The sequence below is a fragment of the Lutra lutra genome, chromosome 1 (assembly GCF_902655055.1).
Source record: "Lutra lutra chromosome 1, mLutLut1.2, whole genome shotgun sequence".
Taxonomy (NCBI): Eukaryota; Metazoa; Chordata; class Mammalia; order Carnivora; family Mustelidae; genus Lutra; species Lutra lutra.
This window is the reverse complement of record NC_062278.1, coordinates 129,804,856-129,820,945: the sequence shown is the minus strand read 5'-3', so window position 1 is coordinate 129,820,945 and position 16,090 is coordinate 129,804,856. Positions and strand designations below refer to the sequence as shown.

Genomic DNA, 16,090 nt, shown 5'->3' with positions numbered 1-16,090 from the left:
AATCCCCCACCACCACCCAACCCCTGTACGTGGGTGCAGAATGGAAGCTGGCCATACAGGGCGGGCTCTTCTGGCTACCATAATTCATGAGGTGTAGGAGGCCCGAGGGGAATGGAAAGGACATACAGGCCGAGTTCATTTTCTCCTGCCTTCAACTAGAAACCTGACAGTTGGGCTGACCAACTTCTCTGTCTTCCAGGGAGGGAAGATCCCCGTGAGATGGACAGCTCCAGAGGCCATCGCCTACCGCAAGTTCACGTCTGCCAGCGATGTCTGGAGCTATGGCATTGTCATGTGGGAAGTCATGTCATTTGGAGAGAGACCCTACTGGGATATGTCCAACCAAGATGTGAGTATCGACGGTAACCGATTGCCACAAATCCCCAGCCAAGGGTTCTCATAAGCAGTGGCATGCCAGCCCTCCTATCTGGTGTCAGCTCAGGGCCTTACAATCTGAACCTGAGATGTCTGGGCAGGGGTACAAGGAACCCCTTGACACCAGTGTTTGGGCTAATCCAAGAGTCCGGCATGGAGATGTGTAATGCCAATAGCCCCACAGGCACCCGTAAAGGTGCCTGGGCCAACCCAGAAGCCCCAGGGGCTGGTTCTGAATGACTGTGGACCATGATCTAGGGCAGGCCCAAATGAAGAAGGAGATCCGGCCTGCCGTGGGTGACAGAGGGCGAGCGGAGCTGTCTGCTCTAACAGATGTGATGCCTTGAGCCGGTTGCAGTTTCTCAGTCGTTCACACTCTGCTTTAAAGACAGGAATCCTAAAGGACGCTTCTTTCCTGAAAATCTACTCTTTGCGGGGTGGGGGGGGCTCTGTCACCTCTCAGTGAAGGAGGAGCTGATGGGGCTTCCCAAAGCTGGTCACATTCAGATGGCCCACAGGAGCAGAGGTGTCTGAGCAGAGGTGATCAGCACCCCTCCAGGTTGCCCTCCAAGGACAGAGGTGGGCAAGGAAGGGGAAGAGTCATCTGGAATGCTTTAAGCAGAGGTGTTCCAGATGGGACCCTTTGCTTCATAACCACTGCAAGGTGAGGAAGACTTCTGAGGATGATTTGCTTTGCTAAGGCCCCAGTTGAAAGTCATATCTGGATTTCCACACCGCCTTTGGTCCTGGGCTGTTCCTCCAGACCATTCCACTTCTGTATTTTCAATACCTGCCCTTCTTCTGGAGCAGAGCAGATTGCTAAACCTGCATTGCTCCATTCCGCTTACTCCGCCCATCCCCTTGGGGGCAGTTATTGCATTTCCCAACCTAGCGGCTGGAGGGGCAGGGCCATCCCCAGCGCACGTCTGCTCCACTGGGCAACCAGCTCACCATCCACACCTCCCTGCTTGGGTGGCTCTGAGGTATGGCTGACTTGAGAAACCTGGCCTTGGCAAGCCCTCTGTCCCGCCCGAGGTTTAGAGCCACAGTAGGTGCTGAGATCAGGAGAGGTGGCTGTGTAGGGGCTCGGGAAAGCTTTCCCAGGGGGAGTGTGGGTACGGGCTGGGCTCCTCCCAGCCTCCAGGGGTGCTACGGCGTCAGCCCGGGGCCGGTAAAAGGGCTGCACGGTTAACTAGGTCCCAGGGCCTTGTGAGGCATGTGGGTTCCCTCTCATCTCTGATTATCCATGCCTCACCTCCGCCCCCGGAACATGTCAAAGCAGAAAGTGTCAGAATTGATGCTGAGGCTGCATTCATGAAATCAGTGGCCCCCCCAGTCCCATCCAGACCGTCAGAGTAATAAATGGGATCCAGAAACATGGGAGCCCTTCCCTGAGACTTTAATCCCATTAAGAACAATTCAGCACGCAAAGAATGGATTCTGAAACCTTCTGCCAGGCGAGATTTGACATTCAAGATCTTCTCAGCAGATGAATTCACCTAGGCTGAAAACAAATGGAATTTCCAATAGCAGACTTCCAGAATTCCCAAATCATTCATTCAGCAAACACTCATCACTGCTGGGCATGGTGCTTGCCGTTTCTGTCCCTGGGTGTCCACGGTCCGGCGGCGCGTACACGGAGCAGTGGGAACACTTAGAAGGAGGAGGTAAGGAGGGCTTTCCGTATATTTGACTCTTGAGCTGCATCTCAAAGGGAAGAGGAACATGTGCAAAGTAGCAGTTTATTCCAATTTTGTGGTATTTCTCCCACACAAGGCCCCTCAACATGGCCCCGAGGGCAGTTCTGCTCTGGATGGAAGGTGGGGCTGCCTTTCGCCCCCTGGCAAAAGGCCTGGCCTGAGAGACAGCCAGGAGGGGCCACGGCTGCCCCGGGCTGCAGCCCCACTCGTCAGAAACCACGGAGGTGGTGGCAGTAGAGGATTCTACAGATGACAATTGAAAGGCTTTAAGAAAGGGAATTGCAGAGGCAAGTCGGAGTGCTGGTAATTGGGCTTCCGGAGCCCAGGAAGGTCTTTGAACATGTACAGAGAGTTTGTCAGCCAGAGAGAGAACTTGGAAGTTCTGCTGCTTGGATCTGATTGACAGAGATAATGAGAGTGGCAGTGTCTGTGGAGAGGAGCTGCGGTTTTACTGAAACATCAGAGCTCAACTTAACCCCCTCTGCCCTGGTTCCTCCACGACACTGAGCTTCTCCACTTCGGTCTCCCCTGTGGAAGGTGGAGCAGGTGCCGCTGGACTCGCTAATGAGAAAGACCTGTCTGGGCGCCACTGGTAGCCCACAGAGGATGGGAGGACCCGGGGAGGGGCCCCGCTCCTCTCCCAAGAAGCTCCAGTCATTTTCTCTGAGGCAGTGGGGTCACACCAACAGCCCCTGTCCCCTCCCAGCCCCTGCCTTCTCCGGGTCCAGGGGAACAAAGGCAGCCCCTCCCCCCTCCCTGCCCCAGCCTCCTAGGGCCCAGGGTGCTGGCTTGTGCTGGTGTTCAGGCCCAAAGGTTGCTGCAGAACATTCCAAGGGAGCCAGCCACCTATTCTGCCCGAGTGACAGTTACCTCATGTGGTTCTCTTACTCCCACACCCTCGCTCTCCCTTCTCTCTGGAGATGCTATCTGATCTCGTTCTAATCTCCAGTGTTTTCAACAGCCATTTATCCCATCCTGCTACAGACCAAGGAAAGGGACCCAGGACTCACTCCGATGAATTCCAAGTCTGCTCAGAGGACCACTCTATGCCCCCAAGCTTGGCCTGTATCTTTTCACACAATTCAAACATGGTAGCTGGTGTTTACAGCCCTTGGCTGGCCAGATGGAAGGGGCTTCTCCCTGTCTCCTCCCTGTTTTCCACACCTGTTAGCAAGGCAGGCGTGACCAAGAATGGTCCCCAAACCCCACTAGAGGACCACAGTTCTTTTTTTGAAATGTTGATGTTTTAATTTGATTGTAAGTTATATACTCAGAAAATTTGGAAAATACCCAGATCCTTAAAAAGAGTCAAATTCTCCAAAGTGACAGCATTTCAATGAAAGACTTAAGCAGCAGATAAATCAATTAATGACCAAAATAATTTTTTCTTTGGGGTGAAGGGTAAAGGCTTTTTTTTTTTTTCAATGTACAAAAGGCAGCCATGCTTCCAGAATATCAATTCAAGTAGTAACAACAAAATTTTCTAATAGAAATAGCAAATGGCATGAAGTTCCATTTTGTAAACACAAGTGTGACTATCCTCTATCCTGGAAGGTGAGAAATAAGGATCTGGTATTAATTAGCTCCCCCACCATGTGCTTGGTGCTTCTCAAACACTACCTTCTAGGCCTTCAAGTGACCAGAAGTGCAACAGTAACCCCCTTTGCCAAGACAGCTACTGTGTTACACATGGTAGGAATGACAGCCCCCATCTGATGATATGATGCCTTCTGCTGTTCACGTGTATGGTGCTGGACATCGCCTCGTCGTGTCATCTAATCTTTTTACTAACCTCATCTGTGAAATTTCCAGAAGTCAAGTGACTCTCCCAAGGTTCTCAAGCAAATAAGAAGTGAAACTTGGATTCAAACCCAGGCCACCAATGTCTTTGTCCTTAGCTATGATGCTGTACCGTCCCCAGCACTGTGTGTGGGTCTGCCTCCTGGCTGACCTGTGGGGAGGAGGGCTCAGTGGTTCTGATGTCCTCTTGAAAAGAAAGAAGGTCTACCAAGCAAACAAAGGAAACACAAAAGCAAATGGCGGGACGGTCTTCAACATGTCCAATGAGGGGGCGTGCAGAGGAGACATGGGAAACGTAACTCAGTTGCATTTGATCCAGAGATTACAGACAGATGATCCACTGTGTGCACGGGTCCCCGAGGCTCGTTCATGGCGCTCTGTCCAGGAGTGCATGGGTCAGCGGGTCACGCCATAGAGCTGGGCCTCCTGCTGAAGGGCCCTGACTCTGGTGCTCCTTCCGGTAACAGGCAGATGGGAGAGAAACTTGCCAGTGGGAATACATACTATTTGGGGCTCTTCCATAGAATAATTTGAGCAGAGATGCCAGCAGTTTAGAGGAACGTGAGCTGCCCTACACTGGAAGACTTTGGGGGCCCCTAGCCCGATGAGGATTTGAGAATAGACACTAGACCCTCCCACTGGCCCTACATAGCTCGTCCTTAAGGAACCCAAGAAGAGCCATTCAGTGGATAATCCCACTTGTCTCCACAGTGACTAGGGACTCTGTGACAGGGCCCCTCAGTCTGGCTGCCTAGAAGGAACTGGAAAAAGGTGCCAATTTATGAGCCAGGCTTATGGGAAGGCTGCCCGGCCACCCTTCCTCATGGATGACTTGATTGAGCTCCATACCCCTGCTTGCTGTCATGAAGACATCAACTCCTGGACTGTTCTCCAGGCTGATTACAGTGGCAGCCCCACAGAGGCCTAGGGAACGTGGGCTTCAGGATACTCCAAATTTAAAATCAGACCCTCCTGCAATATCTTCTCAGTCCTACCGTTTCCTAACTGTTGTTCCCCAGGCAGGTTATTTGCGCTGTGTGCCTCTCTCTGTTTCGTCCTGGGGAAGTGGGGCTGTAATGCCCTCCTAAGAGGAGAGAAGGTGATTTGATTGGCAGGAGTTTGGCAGAGGTAAAAATCTGTCAGGGGCACAACATATTATGCAAAAGTGAATGTTCCCAGTCCCCAGTTTGTGGATAGTGCTAATATTGGTATGGTTTGTATGCTTGTTGGTTTTCCCACCACCTAGAAGGGAAGGAATAATACACCTTGATTATCTCTAATGACTTCAGGTCGTATTATTTCATGCCCCACTTCATGTCCTATATACTGGGCATAGAATTTGTAAAAATATAAACTGATTGAAAATGCTTAATTTCTGACGGATCTACAAGGTAAAAAAGAAGAAGAAGAAGAAGAATCAGTTGAAATGAATGTGACATTTTTTTAAAGTAGAGGCAAAAACACCTGAAAATCCCTGAACTCCAAATTATTTCCTTTGTTGTTTAAGGTGCTTGAGCTGTTTATTTTAATATAAAATCAATGTATAATTATTATAGAAAATAAAAACACAAACAGGCAAAAAGAGAAACATAAAGAGCACTCCTGGGTCTACCTGCCCAGAGGCAACCGTCATTAACACCATGGTATGTATCTTTCCAAGGTCTTTTGTATGCATGGGTGTAATTACTGTTTCTTGTTTTGTTTTGATTTTTGTTTTTTTTTTTCAAAAGCAAGATTATACTAAACCTGCAGTTATGCTGCCTGCTCTTTTACCTAATATTACAATGTGAGTACATTTCCATTTCAATAGGTACATTTTTGCAACATCACTCCAAGGCGCTCATTGTATTCCAGGCATTCCATTGTGGTAGGAGGGAACCATAATAAATTCACATGTTTAGCACTGGGTTGTTTACAATTATCTTCACGATGACGGAAAAAAACAGAGGAGGCATAATTGATTTAAATGAATTGGAAATTAAGAAGTAAGGTGTTTAAAAAAAAAAACAACTCTTACAACATATGAAAAGTAGGCAGAAGTACTTAAAGATCTGGAAATCTGAACAAAATTGTCCTCCGGAGACTGCGCAAATTACCAAAACCTGATCAGGAAGGTTCATTTTAGCTCACTTGCCAGGTTATTTTGACCGCTGTCATTGTACTTAACCAGTTTACGGAGCCAAATTATCTTCAACCCAGTGCATGGTGCTGCATCGTGGAGAAGAAGGCAAACAGAGCACCGGAAGCTTCAAGAAGGGCCCTGACACAGAGTAGGCTCTCTATCAAATGCTGATTCCTTCCCTCCCTTAGCAGTTTAAGGACCAGGCCACCGCAGGCTTCGCAGGGTATCCTTTAGAACTAACAGACTCACTAGGTTTCCCGAGTGCCATTGCTTCATCACTGCCCCGTGCCACCAGCTGCCAACAAGGCAGAATGGTGCCTGATGTCCCGGTACAGTTCAAGCCATTCACCAGCTCATCCTTCAGTAAGCATTGACAGATATTCGGTGTGTCAGGCCTTGCTGCATGTGCTGGGGACACGAAGGAACAGTGAGACATGATCCCTACTTTCCAGGAGCCCACAGTCTAGGGCAAAAGGCCAAGTACATATACAGTCCATTATGGTGAGAGGTACATGAGCATGGAAGGAGAGCCCCTGATTCAGGGAAGCTCCATCCTTAGGGGCTAATATGAATTTATGACTGCTGGTGTCTCTTCACCCCATCTTACCTGTCCCCATGTGCGTCACTGCAGGTCATCAATGCCATTGAGCAGGACTACCGGCTGCCTCCACCCATGGACTGTCCAGCTGCTCTGCACCAGCTCATGCTGGACTGTTGGCAGAAGGACCGCAACAGCCGGCCCCGCTTCGCAGAGATTGTCAACACCCTGGACAAGATGATCCGGAACCCGGCAAGTCTCAAGACTGTGGCAACCATCACCGCCGTGTGAGTCTCACAGAATGGCGTGGTTCCTAGGTGTGGGTGGTCGCACTGCTGGGGGCAGGCCCAATAGCAAGGCTGCTAGCCTTTAGATACGTTAACAGTAAGGGTGAGGTGCCTAAGTTTATCCACTAATGGAAGAAACTTCAAGACATCTTTCCTTTTTTTTTTTTTGTTCCACCTCTCTAAAGTATTCCTCACTCCCAGCATGGGCTCTGGGCAGAGATCAAGATACCCATCTGGGTTTCCACCTTCTGCTGGCTCTGTAATAATTGAGGAGTGGTAATGAGGCCCCACTTCTGGGAGATCCTATTTCCAGAAGGCACCCTTTCTGTTAACCACACCAGGTAGAGCTGCAGACTTGGAACCTTGGCCTACTTATTGGCAAATTAAAGCTCTGATTGCTGAGGGACATAGACAAAGCCATTGGATTGTTATGAGAGAATGCACAGAATGACTTTGGGCTCCTGTCAGCAACAGTCAGCTGTACGTTACTTTCTAACATTGCAGTGTTATTGGCTGATTGGTTGATCTTTTCAACCAAAGTTTACTGGGCACTTACATGCTAAGCTCCGTGCCCATTGCCAGCAGTATAGAATGAACAAGATAGACCTGATTCCTGCCCTATTGGAGCTTAGAATCATTTAGGAGTGCCAAACCCAGATGATCACCCAAAGGAATGCAGACTTGAGACCTTGATAGCCACTATGACAGGGAGGTGCATGGTGTTGGAGAGCATGGACACATACCTTACCTGGTATCAGGGACACATCCCTGATGAGCATTCTTCCAGTTGAGTGATGAAGGGAGGGAATGCATGAACCAAATGAAAGGAAGATTTGAGGAGAGGGACAGGTGTTCTCAGCCAAGGAACAGCATATACAGAGCCTCAAGGATGGGAAGGACAGGATCAATGTGTTCAGAGTCCAGTCTATGAGGGGACTGGGTCAGGGCTAAGGCTGGTGAGGTGGGCAAGGGCCAGACACTCAGAGTCTGTAGGCCCTGCGAAGGCTTCTGGGCTTGATTTTCAGAGCAGCAAGCACCCACTGAAGGGTTTGACGTGGCTCGGGATCAGGGTGAGGGTTATGCACATGATGCACCTGCATTTTTCAAAGAACACCCAGCTACAGTGTAGACCTTATGTCGAGAAGAAGGAACATGCGTGAAGAAGATGGGCAGGAGAATATTGCAGCAATAATGATGGAGAAGGTAGGGCCCTAAGTCGGAGCAATGGTGCAGAAAGAGGTGGACGAGTTCAAGAGATTTTGGAGGTCACATCTTTAATTCTTGGTGAAGGACTGGGCATGGGTGTTGGGGGTTGACGGATATGTCAAGGGGGAACCCTGCTTTGTGGGTTGAGTTGTGGGTTGAGTGGCTTTGAGAATGTGCCAGAGAGGGTCAGTGGAGGGCTGCTCTGTTCCATTGATTTCAATTAGCTGAGGATAGAACCAGGAAAAAAAAAATGTTACCTATAGATTTGGGAAGGTTATAGTATATTTCATATATTTTTAAAAGAACCATATTCTTGGATGGTGAAGCTCCTCAATCCCAGTTTGCAAAGGAGGTACAGGCTTTCTCTTCCCTCCGGACTGCATGCTGCCTCAGTCTACCTGTCTGGTCCAGCTGATGTGTAGCAGGGCCCACAGGCAGGGGAAGGGCCACCTCGACTCCTGAATTCTGAAGGAAAGAAGAAGGGTCAGTGCAGGCCTCCCCAGTAATCTGCATCCTGTCAGCAAGGAATTCTCAACCTTCATGAAGTCTGCTGTCTGCCCAGAGTGTGGCTCTGTCCACACACCTTTGAAGTTGTGGGCTCACTTCCACCTTGTCTGTCTGTCTCTTTCTGTCTCTCTGTCACAGGCCTTCCCAGCCCCTGCTAGACCGCTCCATTCCAGACTTCACGGCCTTCACCACCGTGGATGACTGGCTCAGTGCCATCAAAATGGTCCAGTATAGGGACAGCTTCCTCACCGCTGGCTTCACCTCCCTCCAGCTGGTCACCCAGATGACATCAGAGTAAGTGACACGCGTTCACCTCTGTGCCACCTGTGGGCGGGGACCAAGTCTCCTTCCATGCTGTGGCTCAGGGGACCAGTCCTGCTCTCTGGCCTCACCCCCAGAGCTCCACTTCTGTATAGAACCCGGCCTGGTAGGGAAGGGCCCTGGAAAGATGGAGGGCTCGGGTGGCGAGGCTGAGATCAATCCTGGTCCCAAAGTCACAAGTCACAGCCATAGGTCATTTGTCTCATCATCAAGGGTCTCTCCTCCATCAAAAAGAACATCCAGATGGAGAGAACACAGCCAGCCAGCACCTTCAGCAACATTGCAGGAAGGGGTACTGCACTGACTCAGCAACAATTCCAGACGTGTGGGGAGCTCGGATCCGTACTTAGATAGCACTCGTGAATGAGCAGATGTTTCCATCCCCCACCAATTATTTACCAGTCTGCAGCTCCCACAGGAGGATGGAGGAATACGGAAACTAAAATTATTCAAATACAATGAGAGCCAGGAAGGGTCTTTAACATCCATTAGTCCATCACTTCCCCAAGAATGTTCTGAGCAGCACCCGTTTTGGGAAATGTTAATAGGTTCTCCTTGGAAAAAAGGTCCCCCGGTCAAATAAATTTGGGAAATACTGAACACTTTATCACCCTTTTGGAGATTTGCTACACTTATTAGCATTGTAAAGGCCATGAGAAATCCTGAAAGAAAGAAACCCATTTAAAATTATTAAATACTGTGGAACCATCTTTTGGATGGGTTTCGTGGCGTGGTAGTTTGGGAAATAATTACTTAGCTCCTCCCTTGCATTCAGCAGATTCAGAAAGGAGGTCAGTTAGCACCCGAAGTTTCAGTGTTCACGAGTGGCAAAGCAGGGGCTAAAGCCTTCTCTCCTGAAAGCCACTTCCTTCTCCTCCTACCAGTTCGGCCTGGCAGCACAGCGTGCCCAAACTTTGTGGCACCCTGAAATGACCTGGGAGTCTTTTCAAAAAAAATATGGATGCCTGACTTCCACTGCTAGATTTTCTGGTTTAAATTGGTATGAGCTGAGCCCTGGGCATCGGGATGTTTAAAACTCCCCACGTGACTCTCATGTGCAGCCAAGGCTGGGAAGCACTGGACTGAAGTCGGCAAGGGTTAAATTTTGAATACACACATCTGGTTAGCGGGCGCCTCACAGGCCACCTGACCCGCAATGTGTATGGACAATATGGGACTTGGTGGCCTGTGACACACGTTTCCCAGGTTAGAGGATCGGTCAATCCTCCAGGCAATTGGCAAACACTTACGGGTCCCCTGTTATGTCCCAGGCACCATACTAAGTGCTGGGATTTCCTCCTGTGGTGGGCCAGCTGCTGGGTCCCAGGGGAGAGGGGTGGTCCCATCCAGCCCCAGGAGCTGAACCCCAGAAGAACAGCTTCTGTCCTGGGCAACAGCTTTGCAGTCAGTCTTCCCAGAGTCCTGCTCTACCTCTCTGAGGTTGATTCTTGCCAGAAACGATGGAATCTCCACTTTCTCCAACAAGATGGCTTGAGCATGCATCTAGCCTACGATCCACGAAACAGCAGAATTCATTTTTTAAATGTGGGTTCATTTTTCTGTTGATGCCTAAAGAAGGCACTCCCTGTCACCATGAATTATTGTCAGGCACCACCAAAAACAAACAAACAAACAAACAAAAATAACAGACAAAAAGAGAAGAAGCACTTACCAGTGGCAAACCAGGTTCTTCATCTTGCAGAGCTAACATGGATGTCCTAGAGGATTGGAGAGCCTGGATTCAGGGGCAGAAGTGGGTGCTCACGTTGGTGGGGCTGCTCCTGCTTCCCCACCGTGATACAGCTGAGTGTGAAGCCATCACCCCCTAATCCCCCACGACTGAAGGAATCAAATGTAGTAATTTCCTTCAGTCCAGAAAAGGAAAAATTAAGGGATTAAGTTTAAAGTAAAAAATATCAGCACACTATTGGAGCAATGTAGTTGGTTTCTTGAGAGATAAAAGATGGAAAAAGTACATGAGCAACTAAATAAAATAGATTGCAGGACAATTTGTGAATTCCAAATTCAAGCATGCCTCTCAGAAGTGTTTGCTGAAAAGACATGGACAGTTCGACAAGCTGAGCCAGCTGCTTCCCTGAGGTGCTTGACCACCAGCTGAAAGGAGGGGTTGAGGGGAGCATAGGCACCTAGAGGCAGGAGCTAAGAAGAGTTTTAAGAGCAGCTCTACAAGCGTGGCTAAGAACCAGGTAGTCCTGAGTTCTAACCCAGCACCACCGCCAATTGTCTATTGTGTGATCTTGAGCATGTTACTTAACTTCTCTGAGCCCTACTTGCCTTGTTCACAAATGAGCAAACAGTAATAGTACCCATCTCATTGGTTTGTGGTGATAGGTTAATGGACTAGTGCAAGCAAAGCATTTGGCCTGTTGCCTGTCTACAGGATGCACATGAGAAACAATTACTGCTTAAACTATTATTATGGACTTTGAGTGCTTTGTCAATATTCGTTAAATGCTTCATTAGGTATAAATGAGATAGTATACAGCACATGAGAAGTGCTCGAACAATGCTATATTATTATTATTTTATTACTAACTAGGGAAAGATGCATGGGTCTCCCCAAAATTAAATGTAAGCCATGAACTTGATCCTAATAAGACTCACAGCTTAAAGATGAAGCCGATCCAAACCCCTATCCTAAACACATTACTTGGATTCCTGCTTGGGCAGATATTTGAAAGTTATTTTGAGATCACCCTTCTTAAAAATTCATGACATTAAAATTCAAACAGAGGCAGAAAATGGAAACTCAGGGGAAAAACATCAGAAAACCCAGCAAACCCCACATCTTTCCGATCTCAGTGGGTGATCACTAATTTAGGCAGAAAGCTCCACAGCATAACTAAAGCCCCATATAGTGTATGCTTGGAGTATTAAAAAAAAACAACACAGAGGAAAGTTCTAGTCCACGTAGGGTCAGGGACACAAGGAAGGGGCTGCTTCAGAACCCAGAGGTGAAGAACTGGGCACAACACTTCCAGGATTGTCCGAGTGGGAGAGCCATTGGGGATGAGGGCCACTGCATAAAGCAAGTGAGATTGAACAAGAAAATATCTAGGTAGGCACTTGCCAAAGACTTGGGTAAACTTGAGTGTTGGATTTTAAACACTTTTATTTGTCTGTCCAACTATATCAAGAACTTGCCTTCTGTGACTAGCTTTGATCTGTGAAAAGTTGCCCTAACACTAAAGTGCCTTTTTTGTGTGTGGCTTTCTCCCTCCCAGAGACCTCCTGAGAATAGGGGTCACCTTGGCAGGTCATCAGAAGAAGATCCTGAACAGCATTCATTCTATGAGGGTCCAGATGAGTCAGTCACCAACGGCAATGGCATGAGAACTCTCATTTTCTGGGGGGAGGAGAGGAAGGAAAAGGACCAGTCTCAAGAGGACACCAGAGGTTTACCACTGTGGAATGTTCTGGAAAGATAGGCTTCTTGGCTGAGAAATGCATTACATCAGTGAAGAAGAAACTGGACCTGTTCTTAATGGGCAACCTTCATTTCTCAGTGACAGAGCATGTTTCAGATGCCGTGGGAAACCAAATCTGTGATCATAAAAATACGAAAAGGTGACGTTCAACGAAAGTGAAGACAAAACAATATGCATCAGGGGAACCAAGAGTAAACTCGCTCCCACCCTCGGGGGTCTGGAGTCACCCATCCACAGGAAGAAAGGGAAGGAGGTAGAGGGAAGAAACAGGCAGTTTTCCATTTTCTTCCTCACCAATGACATTCTTTTCTTTTCTCCTTTTGTACTCCTCCCCACGAGCCCTCTCCCTTCTCCCACATCCATTTCCCTTTGCTCATGACTCGTGTAGGGAAGTTCCTTCAAGCAAACCCCAGCTCCTGAGTCTCCAGATGTCGTCTGTCAGTTGCCAAAGGACTTTGCTGACCACTGCATGGGGGATCCAACCAATTCAATTAATGTCTTCATATTGAAGAAGAGATGTACCTTCAATTGAAAACCTTGTTTCTCTTTTGTTTGCATTTTCTGCAAAAAGGAAAAAGAAACCACAAATTGGGGAAAAAAAAAAAGAAAAACCTGTTTCTGTGTGCAGGAGCACACACATGTATGTCTGTCTTCTAAAATGACTGTGCTTCGTAACAGATGCAAACAAGAAAGAAGAACCGGGAAGTCTTTGCCCCCCGGAAAATCCCAAGGGGCTGGAACATGTTGTTGGTTTGGTGTTCTGACTGGCCCAGTTGGCCCATGGGCTCAATGGGGAGAGAGGGCAGGGAGAAAAATAAAATGAAAGGGGAAAAAAAACTCTCAGGAGCTTGCAAATTCAGACAAGAAACAGGTGAGTGGTTTGAATTGGAGGCAGTGTGGGCCATTCTAGAATGATACTGACTGATTAGTTGTTCTTGGTAACATCTGAAGAGAAGGAGAAGGAAAGTGTTTCTGGAGAATGTTCTTCCACATCCCTGAAATCTGCAATTCAAGAGATGGCAAGGGAGAATTCTTCTTACCTGATCTGTGGACTGGCGTAAGCCGTGTGGCATCCGAGGAATGTTTCAAATGTGTCTGTGTTTCTCTGCATTCCTTCTTGTACCTCATTGTTCAATTCACTTTTGTAAATTCCACCTAACATTTAAATATTTTTAATTTCTCCTTTTCTCTTAATCTCCTTGCTAATTTTATCTGTCTAATTAAAATGAGCAGAAGCATGTCTGGGTTTACATAGAATGGTGTCAGAGTGTGTGTTCTCAGACCCCAGTAGGTCCATTCCCAAGTTCTAGGAGAATCCTTAACAGGTGTCCTTCTTCCCCACAAAGGGGAGTGAAGGAATACCTTCTGTACCTTGTGATTCCCAAGAAGCAGAATATATTAGACTCTCTCTCACTGATGGAACCCAAAGGGAGATCTGAATAAAATATGAGGTTTTGAAGCCTCAGATATGCAGCTTACAAAGCCACTGGCAGATAGATATAAACAATCACCAGTAATAGACCATCAGCCCGGATTTCAGTTTGCATACTGCATTTGAGAAGTTCATATCCAGGCCAATTCTGTAAAAGCCACTGAAGCCTATTTTAGACAGCTCGCTTGTGCTATGTCTGTGAATACGCAGTTGGGTGGGTGGGTGGGGCATGAGGCAGTAAAAGGAGCCACAGTTCCCATGTAGCTTACTGAATGCAAATTTAAGGTGAGATGAGCCTTTTCCCCCAGTCCTAGGGAACATTGTACAGGGGGAGGTCTTACCTTCTGAAGACCCTTCAGAGAGGTTCCTGGCCTAGGAGTACAGCTCTGATGCGGGGGGGGCCCCATCTCAACACATCACCCTTGTGCTTATCCCCTGGAGGCCAAGAGGAGATGGACAGAACTGTCCCAGCGGATTTGTTTATGGTTGCAAAGGGTCTCAACCCAGCCATGTAGCAAGTAGAAGAGAAAACTTCCCTTTTTAAAAGCTTGCCAATTCCATGCACAATTTGCTAATTACCCCAAAGACCTCAATCCATGAAGTGTCTTACAAGTCTAGGCAGTTCGGCTAATCTACTCCTAATTTTCCACAGGAATGAATTTTAACTTACCACCCAATTCCTCAGGCAGCATCTTTAACCCAAAAATTCTCACTGTGCCTCCACCAATGCCAGCCAGCCTTCTGACCGTCCACAAAGCAAGGTCAAGGTGAAGGTCGTGCCACACACTTGGGTTTGGTTTCATCGTAAAATCCCACCAAGGAGACAGAGAGTGAGAGAGAGAGAGAGGGTCCTATAGCACGGGGTCCGTCCTTAACCTCTCTGAGCCTCTGTTGCCTCTTGTGTCTAATCCGATAGTAGTATCAGCCTTTGATGGGGCCTAACACTCCTAAGCAGGTTCTGTCTGCCAAGTGCGGTAAAAGTACTTCACATCTACTAACTCTCTTCCCCACAAACATCTTGTAAAGTGGTAGCTGGTAATTGACCACCCCCAATTTTCAGATGAAGGAACAGAGACAAGAACTTTCCGGCATCACACTATGGTGGAGTCAGGATTTTGACTCAGGCAACTGGGCTCTTGTTCTCATCCACGATCCCAGTGGGTCTCGTGCTTGAACACACATTGGCATCGCCTGGAAGGTGTGTCAAAACACATACCACTGGGCCCAACCGGTGAGTTTTCTGACTCAGCAGAAATTGCCTGGTGGTGCTGCTGCTGCTGGTGCAGGGACCACACTTTGGGAATCTTGGCACTCCACTCACTGGAATTAGTAATCAATGTAAAGTTCTTGACTCTGGCGGTGATAGTTGTTAAAGCTCTTGAGCTACCCAGAAAGATAGGAATGAACCCTCGCCCTCTTCTTGGGCACAAAGCGATGGGGGAGGCTGGTCTCCAGCACAGAGGTATCTGGCCCATTGACAATTTGGAGCCAGGAAACTTTACTCACACCCTCAGAAGAGCTCCTTGGGGAGAGTGCTCACTTGCAGTGAGATCCCAGGCTTTTGAATTTTGGTTAGATCTGCTACTTTTGTGTCTGGCAGAAGATGAACTCCAATTCAGATGGTTTCTTAAAAACGCACTTTGCCCAGTGGTGGTGGCCTGTGGCCCTCTGAGCCAGGCTAAAAAGATAGAAACTATGGCCATGCTGGTAGCCCAGGATATGGCTGATGGGGGGGGGGGTTCCTCTGCCAGGGACATCCACAGCCCCCAAGGGTCATGTGGGTGAGGACTGCACAGAGAACAGTGGGCAATGTTTCCCTAGTGCTCCTGGCCCAGGGGCTATGGGAAGGGAGGTGATTTATGGGAAATCCTTAGAGACTATGACCCAGCTTTCTGTGCTATCTCCCTGCCCTCCTCAAATAAAGGAAGGTAGGGTTGGAGCGAGTAGATACATCTACAGAGCAGGTGTTTATTTTATTCTCTGGAGATCACTGGAGCTCAGAGATGTCAAACAGGTACCTATACCGCTGAAATCACATGTTTGCTCTCATTTACCACCTCTCCATGCCCCCACCCCCCACAAAGTTATGTGTGGAGCTGGGCCAGTGAGGTAGGTCCCCTAGGATCATTGAAATTGCTGAGGTTCCCAAATAGAATGGAAATCAAGTAAGGACAGAAGTTACCCTTGGCCATGCTTTTGTGAAAAGAACAGAAACCAGTGAGATTTGAGGACTAGAACGCCAGGAATAGTGGGGGCAGGAGGAGTGAGACATCAGGCAGGAGGGTGAGAATCTACAATGTGCCAGTTAAAAATACATGATTCTAACAGCTAGATTTTGTTCTAAGAAGACCTT

General features: G+C 48.1%; 1 protein-coding gene across 1 annotated transcript in view; it reads left to right on the top strand.

The window, feature by feature from the left end:
* EPHB1 (EPH receptor B1) overlaps positions 1 to 13,543 on the top strand; it is a 430,594-nt gene extending 417,051 nt beyond the window's left edge. The window contains exons 13-16 of the mRNA XM_047736385.1: positions 200 to 349; positions 6,629 to 6,822; positions 8,674 to 8,829; positions 12,102 to 13,543. Coding sequence (XP_047592341.1) covers positions 200 to 349; positions 6,629 to 6,822; positions 8,674 to 8,829; positions 12,102 to 12,210 — 609 coding nt within the window. The 3' untranslated portion in view covers positions 12,211 to 13,543. The remainder of the gene's footprint in view (positions 1 to 199; positions 350 to 6,628; positions 6,823 to 8,673; positions 8,830 to 12,101) is intronic.
* The last annotated feature ends 2,547 nt before the right edge of the window (positions 13,544 to 16,090 follow it).